Below are 24857 nucleotides of genomic sequence, written 5' to 3' on the forward strand. Positions count from 1 at the left end.
AAAGTAGATAAAGAGAACCCAGTTAAACAAATGAGACAAAATATTATACTTGGTCATTTATTTATTGAGGGAAATGATCCAATGTTACATATCTGTGAGTGGCAAAAGTATGGTGACCCTTTGCTTTCAGTATCTGGTGTGACCCCCTTGTGCAGCAATAACTGCAACTAAATGTTTCTGGTAACTGTTGATCAGTCCTGCACACTGGCTTGAGGAATTTTAGCCCATTCCTCCGTACAGAACAGCTACAACTCTGGGATGTTGGTGGACTTCCTCACATAAACTCCTTGCTTCAGGTCCTTCCACAACATTTTGAGTGGATTAAGGTCAGGACTTTGATGTGGCCATTCCAAAACATTAACTTTATTCTTATTTAACCATTCTTTGGTAGAACGACTTGTGTGCTTAGGGTCATTGTCTTGCTACATGACCCATCTTCTCTTGAGATTCAGTTCATGGACAGATGTCCTGACATTTTCCTTTAGAATTCACTGGTATAATTCAGAATTCATTGTTCCATCAATGATGGCAAGCCGTCCTGGCCCAGATGCAGCAAAACAGGCCCAAACCACCATTGTGTTTCACAGATGGGATAAGTTTTTTATGCTGGAATACAGTGTTTTCCTTTCTCCAAACAAAACGCTTCTCATTTAAACCAAAAAGTTCTATTTTGGTCTCATTCATCCACAAAACATTTTTCCAATAGCCTTCTGGCTTGTCCACATGTTCTTTAGCAAACTGCAGATAAGCAGCAATGTTCTTTTTGGAGAGCAATGGCTTTCTCCTTGCAAGCCTGCCATGCACACCATTGTTGTTCAGTGTTCTCCTGATGGTGGACTCATGAACATTAACATTAGCCAATGTGAAAGAGGCCTTCAGTTGCTTAGAAGTTACCCTGGGGTCCTTTGTGACCTCACCGACTATTACACGTCTTGCTATTGAAGTGATCTTTGTTGGTCGACCATTCCTGGGGAGGGTAACAATGGTCTTGAATTTCCTCCATTTGTACACAATCTGTCTGACTGTGGATTGGTGGGGTCCAAACTCTTTAGAGATGGTTTTGTAACCTTTTCCAGTCTGATGAGCATCAACAACACTTTTACCTAGGTCCTCAGAAATCTTTGTTACATGATACACTTCCACAAACATGTGTTGTGAAGATCAGACTTTGATAGATCTCTGTTCTTTAAATAAAACAGGGTGCCCACTCCTGATTGTCATCCCATTGATTGAAAACACCTGACTCTAATTTCACCTTCAAATTAACTGCTAATCCTAGAGGTTCACATACTTTTGCCACTCACAGATATGTAATATTGGATCATTTTCCTCAATAAATAAATGACTAAGTATAATATTTTGTCTCATTTGTTTAACTGGGTTCTCTTTATCTACTTTTAGGACTTGTGTGAAAATCTGATGTTTTAGGTCATATTTATGCAAAAATATAGAAAATTCTAAAGGGTTCACAAACTTTCAGGCACCACTGTAGCAAAATGGAAAGAATATGGCACCACTACAAACCTAAAAAGAGAAGGCCCCACCCACCAAAACTCACAGACTGGGCAAGGAGGGCATTAATCAGAGATTCCAACAAAGACACCAAAGATAACACTGAAGGAGCTGTAAAGATCCACAGTGGAGATGGGAGTATATGTCCATAGGATCACTTTAAGCTGTACACTCCACAGAGCAGGGCTTTATGGAAGAAGGTCCAGAAAAAAAGCCATTGCTTAAAGAAAAAAAAAGCCACATTTGGAGTTTGCCCAACAGCATGTGGCAGACTCCCCAAACACATGGAAGATGATTCTCTGGTCAAATGAGACAAAAGTGATCTTTTTGGCCATCATTAGAAATGCCATGTGTGGTGCAAACTGAACACCATTCCTACAGTGAACCATGGTGGTGGCAACATCATGCTGTGGGGATGTTTTTCATCTGCAGGGACAGGAAAGCTAGTCAAGACTGAAGGAAAGATGGATGGCACTAAATACAGGGCAATTCTGGAGGAAAACCTGTTTGAGTCAGCCAGAGGTTTGACATTGGGATGAAGTTTCACATTCCAGCAAGACAATGACCCTAAACATCCTGCTAAAGCTACACTGGAGTGGTTTAAAGGGAAACATTTAAATGTCTTGGAATGGCCTAATCAAAGCCCAGACCTCAATCCAATTGAGAATCTGTGGCATAACTTGACGATTGCTGTACACCAACGCAACCCATCTAACTTGAAGGAGTTGGAGCAGTTTTGCCTTGAGGAATGGGCAAAAATCCCAGTGGCTAGATGTGCTAAGCTAATAGAGACATACCCCAAGAGACTTCCAGCTGTAATTGCAGCAAAAGGTGGCTCTACAAAGCATTGACGTGTGTGTGTGTGTGTGTGTTTGTGAGAATACCTATGCTCACTCCAGATTTCTGTTTTTTTCATCTTATTGTTTGTGTCACAATAAAACAAAAATTAGCATCTTTAAAGTGGTAGGCATCTTGTGTAAATCAAATGGTGCTAACCCTCCAAAAATCCATTTTAATTCTAGCTTGTAATGCAAAAAAACAGGACAAACACCAAGGGGATGAATACTTTTGCAAGACACTGTACATCTATACTCTGAATATATATGTGTGTGTGTGTGTGTGTGTGTGTGTGTGTGTGTGTAGGTGTATGTACCTGGATGAAACCCCACCACAAGGTCTGGTCTGGCTGCCTGTTTTTTCTCCACAAGCTCCTCCCAGAACTCATGGTACAGACCCTTGTAGGCACTGATGTAGACCCTTCCTCGTGGACCAAATGCCCTTAATGGAGGCCTCATAATTAGTCCTTTCACTACCTCTGGCCCCACCATGACCACCTCCAGGCCCTGATGTCCAGGGAACATATGACTCAGCTCATCCAGATCCGTTGTCCTCGCACCTAGGGTCTCATTATGTCCAGCCCCCACCAGGTGGATGGTGAGAGGTCGGGAATACGGGTCCAGACGAAACATGCGAATCCCAAGACCTATCGTCAGTGGACGTGAGAGGAACTCACTACACACACGCCACACAGATTCACGAAGCTCTGCCTCCTCTGGGCGTGGATGGCAAGCGTTGTTCCAGAGGTCTGTCATGCTCTTCCCAGACAGGATTGACTCCATCCGGGCTGTGAGGTCACCCTGCATGGAGAGCCAATCATCCCAGCACTGAACCAATTTAGCAGGACGAGACCATGTTTCTGTAGGGAAGGGCAGGTCTCCTACAATGTAAAAACAGTGATTGAAAAAATGACCCTCAAAAGAAATGTTTCAGATTTTATGTCGATAGATTTTATACATCAAATATATTTAAGATGCTTTATCGATATACCAAGTCATGTTTTATTTCTGTTAATGAGGATTAGAGAAAACCTAATTATGATAACACAAAGACACAAAGAAGGAGCAATCATACAAACTGGCTTTCTGTAAACAAAGGGATAAAAATAAAACCTGACTTTGAAAAAAAATATCGATCTCAAAACAAAACCTTGTGGAATCTCTACTAAGAGTTATTGTGCAGTTTTTACTGCAGTCAGATCTAATATAAATGGTGTAATGCTGAATGAAATGGATGAAAGATTTGCTTCTCTGTCTGTGTACTGCAGCTATACAAGACGTAACCTCATGTAGTGTCACGTGACATGTTGCACCGATTCCTCATTTCATTATGTAGCTGTGACAGTTCGTATGTGTGGGAGGAGCACAGAAGGACGGCAAGCCAGAACTGAGTTCACAAGAATCTTATTTTGCACTTTTCAGTTGCAATACTCTCCAACCACGCGCACGCACACACACACACAAGTTGTCTGGTTGGGGAGAGAGCTCTCCTCCTCTGCTCTCTCTCTCTTTAAATAGGGCACGGTCACTGGAGAAGACACACAAACACGTTAATAAACATCAGGTGCAGTGATTCTGCCACTTACCTTCCCTGACTCCGCCCTCCGGTCACAGACCGATGCTTGACCACGCCCCCACTGCCACATACCCCCACCGCCCGACTCAGGCCGGGTGGCCGTCCGGCCTGCAGCCGACTCCCCCCCGACAGGAGAGGAAGTCCGCCACGACCATCTGCGCCCCCAGCCTGTGGATCACCTTGAAGTTAAAGGGTTGGAGTGCCAGATACCAACAGGTGATCTGCGCGTTGGCATCCTTCATGCGGTGGAGCCACTGGAGGGGCGTGTGGTCCGAACAGAGGGTGAAAGGGCATCCCAGCAGGTAGTAACGGAGGGCGAGGACTGCCCACTTGATGGCCAGGCACTCTTTTTCGATGGTGCTGTAGTGCCCGTCATGCACCGACAGCTTTCTGCTGATATACAGCACTGGACAGTCCTCCCCCTCCACCTCCTGGGACAGAACAGCCCCCAGCCCTCTGTCCGACGCATCCGTCTGCAACATAAAGAGGAGAGAAAAGTCAGGGGAGTGTAACAGTGGCCCCCCACACAGTGCAGCCTTCACCTCAGAGAAAGCCCGCTGGCATTGCTCCATCCACTGGACTGGATCTGGTGCCCCCTTTTTAGTGAGATCAGTCAGCGGGCTGGTGACATCTGAATAATTAGGTATAAACCTACGATAATAGCCAGCCAGCCCCAGGAACTGTCTCACCCCCTTTTTGGTCTTGGGCCTCGGGCAGGCCGCAATTGCTGCTGTCTTGTTAATTTGGAGACGCACCTGCCCATTGCCCAAGTGGAAGCCCAGATACCGTACTTCCACCTGCCCAATTGCACACTTCTTCGGGTTGGCTGTGAGACCTGCCTGCCTCAGCGACCTAAGGATGGCCCTCAGATGTTGCAGGTGCCGCAGCCAGTCATTACTATAGATAATGATGTCATCGAGGTATGCAGCTGCATTGGTGGCGTGGGGGCGGAGGACCCTGTCCATAAGCCGCTGGAATGTAGTGGGTGCCCCAAACAGCCCAAAAGGAAGTGTGACAAACTGGTGTAAGCCAAATGGTATGGAAAAGGCCATTTTTTCTCGGGATAATGGAGTCAAGGGGATCTGCCAATAACCCTTTGTTAAATCCAGTGTCGAGTAAAAGCGAGCCATGCCTAGTCGATCGAGCAACTCATCAATACGAGGCATTGGGTACGCGTCAAATTTAGACACCGCATTGACTTTTCTATAGTCTACACAGAACCGGACCAACCCGTCGGCCTTGGGTACCAAGACCACCGGGCTGCTCCAGTCACTGTGGGACTCCTCAACGATGCCCATTTCGAGCATGGTCTCGCGTTCTTCCCGAACCACTTTTTTCTTGTGTTTGGGTAGCCTATAAGGGCGGCTGCGCACTACCACCCCTGGGGGCGTCTCAATGTGATGCTCTATGAGGTCGGTGCGGCCGGGCAGGGGTGAGAACACGTCCGAAAATTCGGTCTGCAACTGGGCAACGTCCGCGAGTTGGGTTGGGGAGAGGTGGTCTCCACAGGGTACCGGAGAGGTACGCGATGCCAATGTTCCCCTTTGAACCTCCAGCCCCAGCTCCGCCTTCTCCGGAACCACCGACACCAATGCCACGGGGACCTCCTCGTTCCAGAGTTTGAGCAGATTGAGGTGGTAAATCTGTAGCACCCCACCCCTGTCCGTTCGCCTCACCTCGTAGTCGACGTCCCCGACTCGCCGTGTGACCTCAAAGGGTCCTTGCCACTTGGCGATCAATTTGGAGCTCGATGTGGGCAACAGTATGAGTACTTTATCTCCCTGTGTGAACTCCCTAAGGCGCGTACCCCTGTTGTACAGGCGGGTTTGCCGTTCTTGGGCCTGCTGCAAATTCTCCTGGGTTAGGTGCGTGAGTGTGTGGAATTTTGCACGCAGATCAATAACGTATTGAATTTCATTTTTACTTGGTGAAGGTCCTTCCTTCCAATTTTCTCGCAGCACATTTAGAATGCCGCGCGGCTTATGCTCATATAACAATTCGAATGGGGAGAACCCCGTGGAGGCTTGTAGGACCTCTTGCACTGCAAATAAGGTTTCGAGCCATTTATCCCAATTATGTGCGTCCTCACTTACGAATTTTTTAATTATATTTTTGAGGGTGCGATTGAACCGTTCAACTAAACCATCCGTTTGTGGGTGATAAACACTGGTGTGGATTGGCTTAATTCCTAATAACCCATACAGTTCGTTCAGTGTGCGTGACATAAACAAGGTGCCTTGGTCAGTCAGAATCTCTTTGGGGATTCCAAATCGGGAGATGACGCGGAAGAGCGCTTCCGCAATACTGCGTGCTGAGATATTGCGAAGAGGCACTGCTTCCAGGTATCGCGTTGCATAGTCACCAGAACTAAAATAAAGCGATACCCTCGTGTTGACCGATCTAATGGCCCGACGAGATCCATCCCAATTCTTTCGAATGGGGTCTCGATTAATGGGAGGGGGCGCAAAGGCGCTTTTGGAATGACCACTGGATTTACTAACTGGCATTCGCGGCACGCTGTACACCACTTACGGACATTGGCGTGAATCCCTGGCCAATAGAACCGGGCCATTATTCGGGCTAGTGTCTTGTCCTGCCCTAAGTGTCCAGCCATGGGATTAAAGTGAGCCACCTGGAATACCAATTCCCGGCGGCTCTTTGGAATCAAAAGCTGTGTGACTTGTTCTTTAGTCTGAGTGTCCTGCGTCACTTAGTATAATCTGTCCTGTATAATAGAAAAATAGGGGAAGGACGGGGTGGCGTTTGGCTGGAACGTTTGACCATCGATTACTCTCACTTGGTCAAACGCATGCCGCAGAGTCTCGTCTCGCGACTGCTCTAATGGAAAATCCACGAGGCATTCCCCAATAGAAGGAGGGGCCTGCTGCTCCTCACTCTGACGCAGAGATGACATAGACGGCTCTGTGACAGCTGCTCCCGCCAATGTGACACCGGGACCTCCCCCTGCTGAACTACGGCAGGACCCACTCTTCACTAAATGACTCATTAACTCCCCAAATCCCGGCCAATCAGTCCCCAAAATTATCGAGTGGGTAAGACAAGGATTAACCACCGCCTTTACTCTAAATTTTTCCCCTCGAAAAAGAATGTGGACCGACACTAAAGGGTAGTTGTGAATATCCCCGTGCACACACAACACCTTCACCAACTGTGCTCCCCCAATGCCTCGTCTTGCACCAGGCTTTGGTGAATTGAGGTCTGATTACAGCCAGAGTCCACTAATGCCTGATATGTATCCCCTTGGACACTCACCGGTATGCGATATGCTCCGGCTTGATCGAGGGCGGCTCCTGGCGCATCGGGGATCCAAACCACCACGCCCACCTCCATTGCCGAGCACTGCTGTTGGAGGTGCCCCGGCTCCCCGCAGCGCCAGCAAACTGGCCCGGGCTTCCTTTCTGCACCGGCGCTCTGGGGCTCACTCACCCGAGGGGGGGGAAGAGACAGACACAGAAGGGGGAAACGGGAGGGCACCGCGGGTGCGGTGGGCCAGCTGGGGTGGAGCTGGCCCCCGTCTCCACGGTGGGGGAACTGGGCAAGGACGGGACACAGAAGGGGAGAGAGAGGAGAGGGGAGAAGAGGACGTCTGCTGTCCCACCGTCGGAACAGCCGCCAAATGGTCCTCCACCAGCTCGATGGCCTGATCCAGCAACACCGGGCAGTGGCACTGGACCCACTCTGCAGTCTCTTCCGGCAGACGGGCGATGAACTGCTCCAGTACCACCTGATCGATGATTCCCTCGGCATCGCAGTTGTCGGCCTTCAACCACCGCCAGCAGGCATCCCGGAGTTGCTGGCCAAACGCGAATGGCTGGCCAACTTCCTCCAGGTGCAGAGCGCGGACGTGCTGTCGCTGCTGTTCGGGGGTGCACCCCACACGCTGGAGGATAGCCTGGTGAAGGTCCGCGTAGACTGGTCGGCGGGGAGCTGTAGCACAGCCAGCTGCGCCTTGCCTGTTAGCAGGGGGAGGAGGCGCGCCGCGCGCTGTTCCACCGGCCAGCCCGAGGCCTCTGCTGCCTGCTCGAAGAGCATGAGGAAGGCCTTGGGGTCGTCATGCGAGCCCATCTTAGTTAGGGTGAGGGGGGAAGGGGCCACGGCGGTGGAGGTGGTGGACCCCGCCGACACGAGGAGGTGCTGTAACGCCTGTCGATCTTCCTGCTGTGCCAACACCAGGGCCTCGAACCATCGTTCTTGCTCCTTCTGGAGGGCGACTAGTGCCTGGTGCTGGCTCTGCTGGGCCGTGGCGAGGGCGTGGACCAGGTCCGCGAAGGGGGAGGACTCCATGGGGCTGTTCTTTTTCTGTGCTTCGATCCCAGGTTTCAGCACCACTGTGACAGTTCGTATGTGTGGGAGGAGCACAGAAGGATGGCAGGCCAGAACTGAGTTCACAAAACTCTTTTATTTTGCACTTTTCAGTTGCAATACTCTCCAGCCACGTGCGCGCGCGCACACACACACACACACACACACGTCTCATCTGTTTGGGGAGAGAGCTCTCCTCCTCTGCTCTCTCTCTCTCTCTCTCTCTCTCTTTAAATAGGGCGCGGTCACTGGGGAAGACACACAAACACGTTAATAAACATCAGGCGCAGTGATTCTGCCACTTACCTTCCCTGACTCCGCCCTCCGGTCACAGACTGATGCTTGACCACGCCCCCGCTGCCACAGTATCATTTTACAAAGTATTTTGGTTTACACTGGCAGCAGCAGCAATGCATCTAATTCCTTCTTTTATGTCCGAGTTTATTTATTTTCACTTGTGTGCATTAGGAAGGTGTAACTGCCATAGAAACCACTGAAATCACAAAACTACCCTTTGCATGGTTTAAAATTACAATCTACAAAGATGCCACTGTCTGTAAACACAGCAAAATAAACACAAACACAGTAAACAGATTTGTAATTACATCTGGCAGATCGTTACAGACAAAATTAACGGAGCAAACAAGGGAATGTGAACTCCTTTCATTCATTTTTTTTGCACTTTATGTTCAGGCTGTTGTGTTAGCTCCCACTTCTTCTTCTTTTGGTTAATGGCGGGTTACACCTTCAGGTGCATACCACCACCTACAGTTCCCTACATTTAAGTGCATTTAAATTCTCACGTATAGCCCTGCACTCTTAAGGAACCTGATCAGTTCCCCTGGCCTAATTCCATATCCCAGAATTGAAGTTAGACTAAAGTCTGAGCATCCAGCTCTTTGCAATTTATCTTTCCATTTCTCCCTGTGCCACTGGTACCTAGGACATAAACAATACATGTTGCACCGTCTCCTCTTGATCTGGGCACCACATGCAATTTCTTGTCTCTGCCCTACCAACCCTGCACTGGGTGTTGTTCAGCAGTGTATGACCAATTCTAAGCCTGGCAATGACGACTTCATCTCTCCTGCACCCTCCTACTATGGCTTCTCTCCCAACCTCTCTGTAGATATTATACAGGTGCCTGCCTTTGGAACTTGTGTTCCACTGGGTCTGTCATTGCCTTGTCATGGCCTTCCTAATAAAAACTTTTACCTCCCCCCTCCCAAGCTTAATATCGACCTGTGGATCTGGTCTCTCTAGGGCTTTTTTTGCAAGGTCCTCTGCTTTTTCATTGCCCCATATCCCCACATGAGCTGGGATCCATAAGAAACATACAGAGGCACCTCTCTGCTCCAGCCTATACAGGCATAAATACACTTCATATAGTAAATCCAGTCTACAGGATCTATGTGACTGTATACTACCCAACACTGCTGCAGAGTCAGAGCATATTAACACCTTCATTTGCCCAGTCTCTTCAACCCACTCTAGTGCTTTAATGATGGCAATGATCTCAGTGGTGTACACAGACACCTCATCTGTCAGCCTCCAGGAGGCACCAACACCCATCCCCTTCACAACCATGGCAGCTGCAGTTTTCCCAGATGCAGCATCCTTCGATCCATCTGTATAAATCTGGACATGACTTGCATATGCACCCAAAATATGGTCTAATACAAAACCAGCCACATATTGCTTCTCTTGTTCTTCCTTTGCATACTCCAATATATTCATGTCCACTAAAGGTAGGGGGAATAACCAAGGTGGCACTGGTGATATAGCTATTGTCGGGCTAACCATTCCCTCTTTCAATCCCACTTCCTGTACCCATTCCCTCACCCTCCACCCAAATCCCTTGCCCTTTTTGGCCTCATACTCCCAGCATGGCTCTTTCACTTTTTTAGCAGGATTACCTTGGTTGTGGCCTTCCAGGTTTGACCAGTAAGCTAAGGACAACTTCTTCCTCCTTAATGCTAAAGGCATCTCTCCCAGCTCCACATGTAGACTCCCTATTGGGGAAGACTTAAGCGCTCCACAACAAAGCCTCAGTGCTCGTGACTGTCTTCTCTCCAGCTTCATGAGTTGAGAATCAGATGCAGATCCATAGACAAAGCTACCATAATCCATTGCTGAACGCAAGAGAGCATAATATATAGTGTCATTAATGAGGATCAGCTTGCCCCCCATTCCATCCCTGCCAGACATCTCATCACGTTTAATACTCTCTTGCACTTTGTCTCCAATTTATCAATATGAGCTTTCCATGTGAGCCTTTTATCAAACCAAAGTCCTAGATACCTGGCAATCTCCACCCTTTCCAGTGGGTCCCCATACAGGTATAGTTTAACATCATCAGCGACTGTCCTATTTGTAAAAAATTCACAATAGGTTTTTGCTACTGAGAATCTAAATCCCCAGTCACCAGCCCATCCTACAACTGCCTCAATCGTTTGCTGGATCTTACTGACCACAAAGTTAATGTTCCTTCCCCTCCTCCACAAGGCCCCATCATCTGCATATAATGAAACCTCTATGTCTGGGCTTACACTCCTATATACATCATTTATCATGATGTTGAATAACAGGGCTGATAACGCTACCCTGGGGTGTGCCATTTTCCACCTCGATCACAGTAGATACATCTGCCCCCACCCTCACCTGGATTGTACGCCCAAATAAGAAACTCAATATCCAGTTAAAAAGCTTCCCTCCTACCTCAAGCTTTTTCAGCTGCATCATGAGGCCCTCCTTCCACAGCATGTCATAAGCCTTCTCTATGTCAAAGACGACAGCCACAAGGACCTATTTCATGGCTAAGGCTTTCCTAATGTCAGTCTCAAGTCTGATCATGGCATCCAGAGTAGACCTTCCCTTCCTAAACCCACTCTGGTATCCTGCAGACAGCCCCTTGCTTTCCATAAAATATGTTAACCTGTTAACCAGTATTCTCTCCATCAGTTTACACAAATTAGACGCAAGTGCAATAGGCCTGTAGCTAGTTACCTTTGAAGGGTCTTTCCCTGGCTTGGCTATTGGAATGACTAGGGAATGCTTCCACACAGCTGGCACCTTTCCTTCTGACCATATTCTATTGAATGCTTCCACTACCTTATTAAGCACTACATCAGATACATGCTTCAACATTATGTAGTACACTTCATCCTGACCTGGTGCAGTATTGGAGGTGTTAATGAGGGCACTTTTAAGCTCAAATAGTGTAATATCACTATCCATAGCACTGCTGCAGTCTGTTTTTCACACACATTGCCCCACTCTCTCAGGGTTGTTTGTCTCCGCTCCACCCACTGTTCACCCAAATTACTTGAGCTATGAGCTTTGGCAAATGCAGTCCTCAACAGCTCTGCTTTATCCTTTGCTGAGCTTGCCTCACTATTTCCCTCAACCAAAACAGGAATTTTTCTTCCTCTAAATACCCCATCATCTTCTTGACCATACCCCACACCTGTTCTATCTGGACATATGTTCCAAGTTGACTACAATACTCCCTCCAACATTTCTTTTTCACATCTTTAATAACCTTTCTTGCCTTTGCACTCTGATATTACACCATTTTCTCAGGGGTGAGTGTCATTCGCAACACCCTAAATGCCTTATGTGTTTGGATTGCCTCAGTGCACTCCTTAGTCCACCATGGCACTATCTTTCTCCTCCCTCTCCCTTGGGATCTGGGGACTGCAGCTGCAGCTAGAAACATACAGTATCAGCCAGGCTCCTTACCATATCATTGACCTCTCCTGTGATCTGTACCTGGTTTACTCTGGTTTCACAAACTTCATTAAACAACTCCCAGTTTGCTTCTTTCGAATGCCACCTCCCTGGAGACCAATCCACCTCTCTGCTTACATCTATAGCTATTTTGCAGATTAAAGGGAAATGATCACTTCCTATATTGGAATACTCCCATACATCCCACTCACTTAACCCAGCTAATGTACTGGATACACATGTTTGATCAAGTGCTGATAGTGCTCCAGTTCTAACATTCACTCTGGTGCCTCGCCCATCATTTAGGCATATAAGTGATTCAATATCCATGAACTCCTCTACAACTTCCCCATTCCTATTAGTGGTATCGCTACCCCACAGAGAATTATGTGCATTGAAATCCCCACACCACACCACCCTCTCTCTGTATCACTCTTTCCAAATACGCCACTGTTAAAATCATCACAGGGATTATAAAAATGAACTATTATGATGCTATCCCCTCTTGTCCACCACATTTCCACAGCCACACACTCACTATCCTCACTCACTATTAATTCCCTGTAAGATAAACCACCTTTCACAAAAGTCTGGCTAACGCAACTTCAAAGCTCTGCGAGCATTGGTCTGGCAAAGATATTAAGCCCAACCATTTCCCAAAGCGCATGGTTGACCCGCCTCCCTGAAATGCCTCAGTTTGCTACTGGTCGAAGCCAGAAAAGGCTGTGACGAAGCTTAAACCAATCACATCACTCTTTCCTCTGACATATGTGATGCGACGGAAACTGCTTGAGTAAGAGGAAGAAGGAGGAGGAGAATAAATACCTCCAGGGCTGCTCTTTACTCTGTTTTCAATGAGAACTTCCCGTTGAATGCTTTCAATACAGCATCTACCGCTGTGTCAAAGGCTTGCCGCTGCTCCATGTTCGTAATGTTTCTAGTGAATGAAGCGCTTCCGGCATAGATTCTGTAAACAATCTATGGCTTCCGGTCGCAGTTCTACTACGTCACTGCCTTGAACACGCCTCTACCCAGGGCCGTTGGAGATGCTCAAAGTTGATTGGCTCCCGATTTTTCGGGAGCTTGGAAGAGCTGGAGATAGCTTGCCTTGCCAGACTAAGTTCGCAACAGGCCCCCGTGTTGCGTCACACTTAGGATGGGCGGGCCCAGGCTAGCAACATCCACATGCTGCAGTTCACCGAGATGCAGCAAGATGGTCATGCTTGGAACCTTTTCCCCCCTTGTTAGTGTAGAACTGAGTAGCCTTCACTAGTGTCCCTCCCTCCATACAAGTTTTCAATACCTCTTCTGAAATATTCGTGTGGACACCAGTAATGACTCCTCTTACTCCATCTCTCACCCCTACCTCCATACATTCCACATCCTCTTTCCCCAGCTTACGCAATTGTAAAGCCTTCTGTTTTTGCTCGCTAGACTTACAAAAACCCCTCCTAGAACTGCCACCTTATTGTGGTGGAGGGGTTTGTGTGCTTGAATGATCCTAGGAGCTATGTTGTCGGGGGCATTATGCCCCTGTTAGGGTTTCCCAAGGCAGACAGGTCCTAGGTGACAGGCCAGACCAAGAGCAGTTCACCAAAAAACCCCTATGGAGAAAAAATCCAGGACCGTGACGTCGCCCGGTAGGACGCAGCCGGGGCCCCACCCTGGAGCCAGGCCCGGGGTTGGGGCTCGTATGCGAGCGCTTGGTGGTCGGGCCTTTGCCCATGGGGCCCGGCCGGGCTCAGCCCGAAGAGGCGACGTGGGCCCGACCTCCTGTGGGTTCACCACCCACAGAGGTAGCAGTAGGGGTTTGGTGCAGTGTGGATTGGGTGGCAGTCGAAGGCAGGGGCCTCGACGACCTGACCCCCGGACACAGCGGCTGGCTGTTGGGACATGGAATGTCACTTCGCTGGGGGGGAAGGAGCCTGAGCTTGTGCGGGAGGTTGAGAGGTACCGGCTAGAGATAGTCGGGCTCACCTCCACGCACAGCTTGGGCTCTGGAACCCAGCTCCTCGAGAGGGGCTGGACTTTCCACTTCTCTGGAGTCGCCCATGGTGAGCGGCGGCGGGCTGGTGTGGGCTTCCTTATAGCTCCCCAGCTCAGCCGCCATGTGTTGGAGTTTACCCCAGTGAACGAGAGGGTCGCCTCTCTGCGCCTTCGGATTGGGGAGAGGGCTCTTGCTGTTGTTTGTGCCTACGGGCCAAATAGCAGTATAGAGTATCCGGCCTTCTTGGAGTCCCTGGGAGAGGTACTGAGGGGTGCTCAGACTGGGGACTCCATTGTGCTACTGGGGGACTTCAATGCTCACGTGGGCGATGACAGTGACACCTGGAGGGGCGTGGTTGGGAGGAACGGCCTCCCCGATCTGAACCCGAGTGGTGTTTTGTTATTGGACTTCTGTGCTAGTCACAGTTTGTCCATAACGAACACCATGTTCGAGCATAGGGGTGTCCATAAGTGCACGTGGCACCAGGACACCTTAGGTCGGAGGTCGATGATCGACTTTGTAGTCGTGTCATCTGATCTCCGACCCTATGTCTTGGACACTCGGGTGAAGAGAGGGGCTGAGTTGTCAACTGATCACCACCTGGTGGTGAGTTGGATCCGCTGGCGGAGGAGGAAGCTGGACAGACCTGGCAGGCCCAAACGTATGGTGAGGGTCTGCTGGGAACGTCTGGCCGAGCACTCTGTTGGGGAGGTCTTTAACTCCCACCTCCGGGAGAGCTTTTCCCAGCTTCCGAGGGAGGCGGGGGACATTGAGTCTGAGTGGACCATGTTCTCTACCTCCATTGTGGACGCAGCTGTTCGGAGCTGTGGCCGCAAGGTCTCCGGTGCCTGTCGTGGCGGCAATCCCCGAACCCGGTGGTGGACACCGGAAGTAAGGGATGCCGTCAAGCTGAAGAAGGAGTCCTATCGGGCCATGTTGACCTCCGGGACTCCTGAGGCAGCCGACGGGTATCGGCAGGCCAGGCGTGCTGCAGCTCGGGCAGTTGCGGAGGCAAAAACTCGGAACTGGGAGGAGTTCGGGGAGGCCATGGAGAAGGACTATCGGTCGGCCTCGAAGAAATTCTGGCAAACCGTCCGGCGCCTCAGGAGGGGGAAGCAGTACTCTGCCAACACTGTTTACAGTGCGGGTGGGGAGCTGTTGACCTCGACTGGGGACATTGTCGGGCGGTGGAAGGAATACTTTGAGGATCTCCTCAATCCCACCGTCATGTCTTCCACTGAGGAGACTGAGGCTGATGACTCAGAGGTGGACTCGTCCATTACCCAAGCCGAAGTCACTGAGGTGGTTTGCAAGCTCCTCGGTGGCAAGGCACCGGGGGTGGATGAGATCCGCCCTGAGTATCTCAAGTCTCTGGATGTTGTGGGGCTGTCTTGGTTGACACGCCTCTGCAACATCGCGTGGCGGTCGGGGACAGTGCCTCTGGAGTGGCAGACTGGGGTGGTGGTCCCTCTTTTTAAGAAAGGGGACCGGAGAGTGTGCTCCAATTATAGGGGAATCACACTTCTCAGCCTCCCAGGGAAAGTTTACTCCAGGGTACTGGAGAGGAGAATTCGACCGATAGTCGAACCTCGGATCCAGGAGGAACAATGCGGTTTTCGTCCTGGTCGCGGAACACTGGACCAGCTCTATACCCTTCATAGGGTGCTCGAGGGTTCATGGGAGTTTGCCCAACCAGTCCACATGTGCTTTGTGGATCTGGAGAAGGCATTCGACCGTGTCCCCCGTGGTATTCTGTGGGGGGTGCTTCGGGAGTATGGGGTTCGGGGCTCTTTGCTAAGGGCTGTCCGGTCCCTGTACGAACGGAGCAGGAGTCTGGTTCGCATTGCCGGCAGTAAGTCAGACCTGTTCCCAGTGCATGTTGGACTCCGTCAGGGCTGCCCTTTGTCACCGGTTCTGTTCATAATTTTTATGGACAGAATTTCTAGGCGCAGCCAGGGGCCGGAAGGAATCCTGTTTGGGAACCACAGGATTTCATCTCTGCTTTTTGCGGATGATGTTGTCCTGTTGGCTTCTTCAAACCAGGACCTTCAGCATGCACTGGGGCGGTTTGCAGTCGAGTGTGAAGCGGCTGGGATGAGAATCAGCACCTCCAAGTCCGAGGCCATGGTTCTCGACCGGAAAAGGGTGGCTTGCCCTCTCCAGGTTGGTGGAGAAGTCCTGCCTCAAGTGGAGGAGTTTAAGTATCTCGGGATCTTGTTCACGAGTGAGGGAAGGATGGAGCGTGAGATCGACAGGCGGATCGGTGCAGCCTCCGCAGTGATGCGGTCGCTTTACCGGTCCGTCGTGGTGAAGAAGGAGCTGAGCCAAAAGGCGAAGCTCTCAATTTACCGGTCGATCTACGTTCCGACTCTCACCTATGGTCATGAGCTTTGGGTAATGACAGAAAGAACAAGATCGCGGATACAAGCGGCTGAAATGAGTTTCCTTCGCAGGGTGGCTGGGCGCTCCCTTAGAGATAGGGTGAGAAGCACAGTCACTCGGGAGGAGCTCGGAGTAGAGCCGCTGCTCCTCCACATCGAGAGGAACCAGCTGAGGTGGCTCGGGCATCTTTTTCGGATGCCTCCTGGACGCCTCCCTGGGGAGGTGTTCCAGGCATGTCCCCCCGGGAGGAGGCCCCGGGGAAGACCCAGGACACGCTGGAGGGACTATGTCTCTCGGCTGGCCTGGGAACGCCTCGGTGTTCTTCCCGAGGAGCTGGCCGAGGTGTCTGGGGAAAGGGAAGTTTGGGCTTCCATGCTTAGACTGCTGCCTCCGCGACCCGGTCCTGGATAAGCGGAAGAAGACGAGACGAGACGAGACTTACAAAACACTATGACCTTGTTGTTGCTAATATACCTCACTGATGCCACCTCTCCAAAAGTTTCTTTAATCAACTTAGCTGTATTGGGTTGGAAATGTCATGTTTAAAGATATCCGCATTAAATTTCATCAAAACTTTTAATTCTCCTTCCTCAATTCTTCTACCTTTACGAACTGGGCTTTCGCCACCACCACCACTTCCCCTTTTTCTTCCCCCTACACGTCCACCTCCTGGACCCTGAGATTCCTCCTCCATTTCACTCTTACTATCTCCTACCAAGTTTGGCATCATACCCCCCTGCACCCCCGCCTAAACCACCCACTCAATCTTTGGCGGGACTTCAGGAAAACCCTCTCTCTCTCACACACACATGCACAAAATGGAGACCCAGGGCCACGACCCCATAGTTTTCCATCCCTACCACTGCAGCCTAGCTCCCTCTTCAGGGCATTTTATGAAAAACATTCAGCTTGGCACCTGCTGTGGTGAATTAAGAAGGCTTTATTTTTATCTTCTCACATGTACACTCAAGCACAGCAAAATTTCTCCTGTGCATTTAACACATCTAAAGCAGTGAACATATGCATACCCGGAGCAGTAGGCCTCGATACTACAGCACCCAGGGAGCAGTTGGGGGTTAGGTGCCTTGCTCAAGGGCACTTTAGCCATGATACAGAGGGAAAATGCTGTTTATTCAGTAACTCATCTCACATTTTTCCTGCCAGTCCTGGGAATCAAACCGGGCTCAAGACTACTTTGCTAACCTTCATGCTATTATATCATAGTCACTAACCCATCAATCACAATCCACTGGTAGAGCTTTGAGATGTTCCCTGTAACTGTAAAAATAAACACACAAATATATGATGCCTGATTAATGTTCCGTTGTGCAAGTGCCCCTCTTTCTCTTGATCCAGCTGTTTTCTTATTTTCAATGAAGGAGCTGCATTAAAGTGACCAATGAGAGAACAGAAGAATACCAGTATGTTAATGCTTGTAAATGTCAGTATAGAGCACACACTGGTATTAGCCTGTGAGGTAGCTAAGAGTTAGCTAGCATGGCAGAGGCTTCATGAAAGAAGGCAAAAATGTACAATTTCCATTCAGAATGGGAAGAGGAATTTCTTTTTACTTTGGTGAATGAAAAAGTGTGTATGTATGATGTACCACCAAACACAAGCACTGTCTAAAAGAGGAAATCTGCAGCAACACCACACCAAGCACCAGAAATTCAAACAGTCACCCATATAAAGCATCATCTTGTGTTGAAGAGTCCTTTTACAGCTGGTGATTTATGTAAGGAAGCAATGTGCATAACCACAGAGATTGTTTTAAACTACTTCAGAAAAAAAAATGAGGACATCAGTACCACTCTCCATGGTGTTGAATAGAATACCTTTATTGCCACTGCACAACAAAATTTAGTTCATCATAGGAGAGCAAAGCTGCTGCATATATACACGCTGCCACTCTTGGGCACTTCAGCCCAAGGACATCCCATGTTAACCTAACTGCATGTTGTTGTTGGGTTTTTTTTTTTAGACTGTGGGGGAAACCAGAGCACCTGGAGGAAGCCCACACAGACACAGGGAGAACATGCAAACTCCACACAGAAAGGCCCCCGTCGGCCACTGGGCTCAAACCCAGAACCTTCTTGCTATGAGGCAATAGTGCTAACCACTACGCCACCGTGTACTACTTGGCCTGCAACAGTGACAAGGAGGGTTGAGTCACTGTCAGAGGATGTGGATCAACAAGTGTAAAAGGACTTGTTGAATTGCTGGATGGAATGGATACAGCTCAGCTTGTTGTATTTGCCAAAATGACTTTGCGCAGGATTTTATGTCAAAAGAGGGCTTCCTCACTCTTTTGCACTTAAAGGAGAGAATGAGAGGTGAGGACATTCACAAATGAGTTTAAACAACATGTCCACATTCATCAACTCGTGGCATTTGCAACTGATGATGTGTGCTGGTTTTATTGCACTAATGACCTTGATTTTCCTGACTTTGTGAATTATTATCAGCAGGCCTAGGCTGGGAAGGTCATGGACTTTCTCATGTCATGACACTGTTGGCCAAACTGATAAATTTAATGAGAGCAAATGTGCTTCAGCATCGCTTATTCAAGGCATTATTGGATGAGCTCGATGCAACTTATGGAGCCCGACTTCTCCATGGTGATGTCTGGTGGTTGAATCACAGCAAAGTGCTGCAGGGATTATTCAAGGTCAAGCTTGGTGTTTGGACCCCATATCAAAAGAATGGGAGGCTGACACACTTTTCCAACCTAGAGATAATATCACAGGCCATCGAAGGAGGACAAGGATGCTTTTCATCCTGAGCAGTGATGTGCTCACCTGGACAAAGTGGTGACAGAGTTCAGTCTGTGCTTTGGTGAGTTAGACGGCATGGAAGGTATTGCTGCATTCATTTCAACCCGTTGATAGAGATCAGGTATCAGCCAAATTCCTGCAAGTATTTGCTTTGCCAAGTAGAGTTGACATGGAGATGGTTGATTTGCAAATGACATCAAGCTGAAAGCCAGATCAAGGGACTGTAACTTTTGGGAATTTGTCAGCGGAGAGAAGTTCTCTCCTCATCACATGTGCAGTAAGAGTGAGTTCCTACTTCAGATCCACATTCCTCTCTGAAATGGTGTTTTGACAGATGAAAATAATCAGAGCAAAGTACAGGAGCCGTCTTACTGGCGGACACCCTGCAGACTTCTTCAGATGGTCTGTGTGTAGATTTGAGCCAAACTACAAAGCACTTACAGACAGTATTCAGTCACAGCCATCACACTGACCTGAGTGAGTAACATGACTGCAGGAGTTGTGACTCCTGATGGCGTTGTGAAAAATTAGTCATTTCTGAGTCTCACCTGTATGAATTGAATGCGCGTTCCGAGTCTCACCTGTATGTACCAGCCAGTCTACCAGCCTGTCTATGGCAACCATCCGCAGCTTCTTACAGAACTTCTTATGAAGACTCCAGTCCTTCTTCTGACACTCTTTACTGCAGTAATACACATTGAGACACCTTGTACAAAGGACACAGAGACAGATGATGAGGGAATAAAGAACTGGAGTTTGGACAAATGGTGAGCAATATTATTGAGTCAAAGTTTCCAGAAACATCTTGTCCTTTTTTTTAGCACCTGGCCTCATCGTTTTAGCAGTTTAAGAGTTTTTTATCCTGTCTGCATGACTTCACACTGCATGTGACAAAGTCCTAACAGCGCCAAGTGATTGTAAACTCTATTAGTTGGTCAGAGACAGAGACAGCACAATGTGGTTGGGTATTTATGACTGTTTATTACAGCACTGAGTCCAACATTTCTACACCAGTCAGATGCTAATCTCAGAGGGGCCAGATGGCCTTACACCTTAAAATGATGACCTTTATCACACCAGCTGCCTTCATGCTAAGATTTAACTTCCGTGGTTGAACTGCTTCTGCTCCTGACGTACTGTATATATTAAATACAATTCAGAGTTTTTTTTGCGTTCGTGCATTCCTCAATTATTATCACAGTTTTCACAGTAATGTTTCCAAAACAATAAATATTCCTACAAGTATTCATTTATACTGGAACTTCATAAAATATTACACTGCCCTGCACATTTTAAAAAAGTTTGTCGTTTCATTTCATTTCATGCAATATGAAACACAAATCTGATACATGTCCTGTAGATATATTTCATTAAATATTAGGGCACCATCATCTTCTCATCAGTGACATTTAACAATTAAGGGGTGAATTTCCTCTTCTTGGCCTTGCATGAGTGGGTTGCACTGGGACAGTCTCTCTGCAGGTCTTGAGCTTCAGTAGATGATTATAATCAGGGTTCGGGTTAACCCTAACCCTACCCTTATATGCACAAGGCTTGGCTAAACTATGACAGGTTAAGACTTTCTCATAGATCTCTCTTTATTGTGACTGTCACCTTGCTCACTAAAAATGCCTTTAAATCACTCAGAGAACACATTGCCACTAAATGTGACGTGCGAGAAACAAACTTACATTTTTCCTGAAATCAGCACCAAAAAATTAGTGTAAAATACTCTTCACCTTTTAGTTAGCAAAACTGATGCAGGGCGGTGTTATTTATTAATTTAAATATGGTTTCTTTAATTTAATATGCATAGATTTGCATACTTCATAAACAAAAACATTCTAATGTTTTAATGTTGTCAAAATGAAAAATATAAAATTCTGTTTCATTGTGATGCTTAAGAAAAAGACTGACATTTTTAAAAATGAGTTTCAATAAGAAAACATTATTTTACAACATTTTCATATAAACTAACATAATTCAATAATTATTAATGTTTTGAGAAATGTCTCTGTAATGAACAGGAACACTCATGCAAAATTTCATTAATAACAAAATATATTATTCTAAAATATGATATAAAATATATCATAGTATGATGGGATTGTGAAGTGGGTGAAGCTTCAAGTCTAATCTTTTAGATAATGCTGTGGTCAGAAGTGGATGTAAACAAAAACAAACAAACTACAATTGTTAATACGATAGTTTAGGAGAAGACATGTTATAGGTGCTTGGATATCAAATGCTAGGCGAATAAAGAGGTGATGCTAGGCTAATGCAGAGGTGGTACTTGGCTAATGCAAAGGTGATTAGGCTAATGGAGCGGTGATGCTAGGCTAATGAAGCGGTGATGCTAGGCTAATGGAGCGGTGATGCTAGGCTAATGAAGCGGTGATGCTAGGCTAATGGAGCGGTGATGCTAGGCTAATGGAGCGGTAGTGCTAGGCTAATGGAGCGGTAGTGCTAGGCTAATGCAGAGGTGATGCTAGGACACCCTAACATCATGCTAACAGATGCTAACAGAGAATATTCGGTCTTTGACAGATGATGTAATACCAAAGTGCATTTTGGGTTAACAGCCATTTTGAAGGTATTCTGTGGTGGAGGCCCCATTAAAATATTTATAGGTTTTCCCTCTGTAGTTAACTTGAAACAATTTCTTTTTGTTTGCTTCCTTTTATTGGTGAAATGCTGCAACTGTGTTGTGTGAAAAGTTGCAATAATAAATCCCACAATGGAAAAGGTAGAAAAGTCAATGACAGGGAAAACCATCACTTTCACCAAATATCTCCATTCATGTTTGTTAGCTCCCAACATTTTCTTCAGGTAAGTAAGAGACTTTTGTTGTTTCAGTAAAGTTCCTAAATGTGCTGGTTTGTTGTCTTCTACAGTAGCTCACATTAATGTTATATCCATGTGTCTTTTGGATTAGCCATGCTAGTAAACACACACCAAGGCAAGGTAGCAGAACCGGATTCATCTGGTTTTGGGAAGACTGTAAAATATCATGTAATCATCCTGCGTTAGAGTTCAGCACACGTTTCATTGATTACCGCCAGCTTATCTTCGCTGTTACGACTGTGGTGTCACACTGGAAACAAATCCTGCGCCCACTTATTGGTGAAAAATCTGTGGGCTTCAAGGGGTTTATAGTTTCTGAATGGGTCAGAGGTAAATGCACTTCTACTGTAAAGAAGATAATCATATCCAAGTACGAGGACGGAGGCAGGAATATGGGCTCAGCACTCCAACTTATTGCAGTGAGGTTGTATGGATCAGTGTTGTTAACAGATGACAATTTATCTGAATTACGGTCCCTGGCATCCTCGCTGAGTTTGTCTTGGTATGGTGTCTTCTCACTTTGCTTCTGCTTCTCAAGCTTTACTGCTTTCACTGCTACCAAAGAGTATAAAAGTCAAAGTATAAAAGTTATCTGCTGCTACTTTCACTGTACCACTCACTGTAAGAATACCTCCAAAATGGCACCTCAGTGATGTAAACACACGTGACTGATGAAGGCTGATTCTACGTGAATTACATTTTAGTCATTTTTGATTTATTATGTTCATAGTGTTCTAAGGTTGTGTGTGTGTGTGTGTGTGTGTGTGTGTGTGGTTTGTTTCAGACTTGATCACTAAACAGGTGTGAGAACATAATAGAGCTCTAAAACAGTGATGTGTGTGTGTGTGTGTTTTATGCCCTTGACTTTTGTCTTTAGTCCTGTCCACACCTTTATCTCTTATAGTCACATATCTGTGGACCAAAGCTGTGGGATTAATATGTTTCAGTTACTATAGAAACACACACACACACACACACACACACACACACACACACACACACACACACACACACAGCTAAGTACACTACTTATGTAGTGTGGCTGCCCACTGCTCTGTGTGTGTGTGTGTGTGTGTGTGTGTGTGTGTGTGTGTTCACTGCTTCAGATGGGTTAAATGCAGAGGATGAATTTCACTGTGCTTGAAGTTTGCATGTGACAAAGGTTTATTCTTCTTCTATTTCTATGACCACAAACGGTTTTAACACAAAGTTTGTTGCATTTCATCTAAACACATATTTCTGTAAAACACAAACAAATATAAAGCTCGTAAAATGTGCTGTATCATTTCAAAAGTACCCAGTGCCACTGCAAAAAATTATATCTTACCAAGTGAAAATATCTTGAATAGTTGAAATGATCTAGCACTTCTTATTAGAGGAATACAAGACACCAATTCTGAGATTACTGTAAATCTAGTTCTAGATTGCAACCAACTTATTCTCAGATGTCTTATCAAGTAAAAATATCTGTCCATGCAGCAAGATCATTTCACTAGTATTAAATAATTCTCCTCAAATTCAGTTTTCAATTTGTGCAGTGCATGTGTCGGAGTGAAAAAAATGTAATCATAATTATAGTCATAATTGTACTGAGTTTGTGAAACCTGCACACAGACAGCTCTGAATCTCACTGCGCTAACACTTTTACTCAAACCAATTTATGAGTGAAACTGTAAGTACAAAGTTCTGTTTGATGATTTGATTTCGTTTCTGAAATGTGTTGTTTATAAATCTAACAAACGAGCCATCACTTCCTTCTTTTGGCTGCTGTTTGGTGATGAACTTCACCAAATGAAATTTGCTCTCCTATGATGAACTAAATTTTGTTGTACATTTGTGCAATGACAATAAAGGAATTATCATTAAATTCCAGACACTTCTAATGTTGACCTGATTTTACAACAGTAGGAAAATCTTGTGATGATCATACTTATGAGAAGAGACAGAAATGAAATGCAACTAAAAATATGACACTCACTTGACACAGCGTCTGAGCACTGAAGGATCAGGTAGATTAGTGGGGAGTTTAGAGCAGCAGGCACAGAATTTAAACGTCTCCTCCATTCTCTGAAACATCTCCTTATGAGAACGGAAGCCGACCTTCCCCCTGCCCTCCAGAGCCGCTCTGAGGGACAGACAGACAGACAAAATTTCATTAGTTGGAATTCAGACTAGATGGCACAGTGGTGTAGTGGTTCGCACTATCGCCTCACAGCAAGAAGGTTCTGGGTTTGAACCCAACCTCCAACGGGGGCCTTTTTCTGTAGAGTTCGTATGTTCTCTCCATGTCTGTGTGGATTTCCTCTGGGTGCTCTGGTTTCCCCCACAGTCTAAAGACATGCAGGTTAGGATAATTGGTGGCTCTAAATTGACTGTAGGTGTGAATGGTTGTTTGTCTCTGTGTGTCAGCCCTGCGATGAGCTGGCGACTTGTCCAGGGTGTATCCCGCCTCTCACCCATAGTCAGCTGGGATAGGCTCCAACTTGCCTGCAACCCTGTACAGGATATGCGGTTACAGATAATGGATGGATGGAATTCAGACTAAATATTTGTGTGTTTGTGCGTGTGTGAAATCTTTCCTAGCTTTTTATGAGGTAAAGGAGCAGATCTGGAGATCTGGAGGGTTCATGGGCATAGAGTGTTCTGGTGAACTGAGATGTTTGGATGCTCTCATTAGGGTGTCCTCATGTCTGTGTTACCTTCTGGCTGTCCCTTTTAAGCCTCTAACACAATCGAAACCTGTCCATGTATGAGGTAAAAGCAACATGAGATAAACATCTGTTCATTTCCACTCAGTCTTCCATAATGGAAAAGTAACAGATATTGATTCCCACCTGACTGGATTGAACAGAATGCTATGGAGTGTATACCATGTGAGACCGGATATGATGTAT

The 24857-nt window shown here is 47.0% G+C and overlaps 1 protein-coding gene across 1 annotated transcript in view; it reads right to left on the minus strand.

Annotated features, from left to right (window-relative positions):
* LOC132887248 (putative protein MSS51 homolog, mitochondrial) overlaps positions 1-24857 on the minus strand; it is a 64689-nt gene that overhangs the window by 33774 nt on the left and 6058 nt on the right. Inside the window, exons 3-5 of the mRNA XM_060922776.1 lie at positions 23942-24088; positions 19701-19825; positions 2666-3229 (exon numbers count right to left, since the gene is read on the minus strand). Of these exons, the coding sequence (XP_060778759.1) occupies positions 2666-3229; positions 19701-19825; positions 23942-24088 (836 nt within the window). The remainder of the gene's footprint in view (positions 1-2665; positions 3230-19700; positions 19826-23941; positions 24089-24857) is intronic.

This window comes from Neoarius graeffei, chromosome 5 (genome assembly GCF_027579695.1).
Source record: "Neoarius graeffei isolate fNeoGra1 chromosome 5, fNeoGra1.pri, whole genome shotgun sequence".
In the NCBI taxonomy this organism is placed as follows: Eukaryota; Metazoa; Chordata; class Actinopteri; order Siluriformes; family Ariidae; genus Neoarius; species Neoarius graeffei.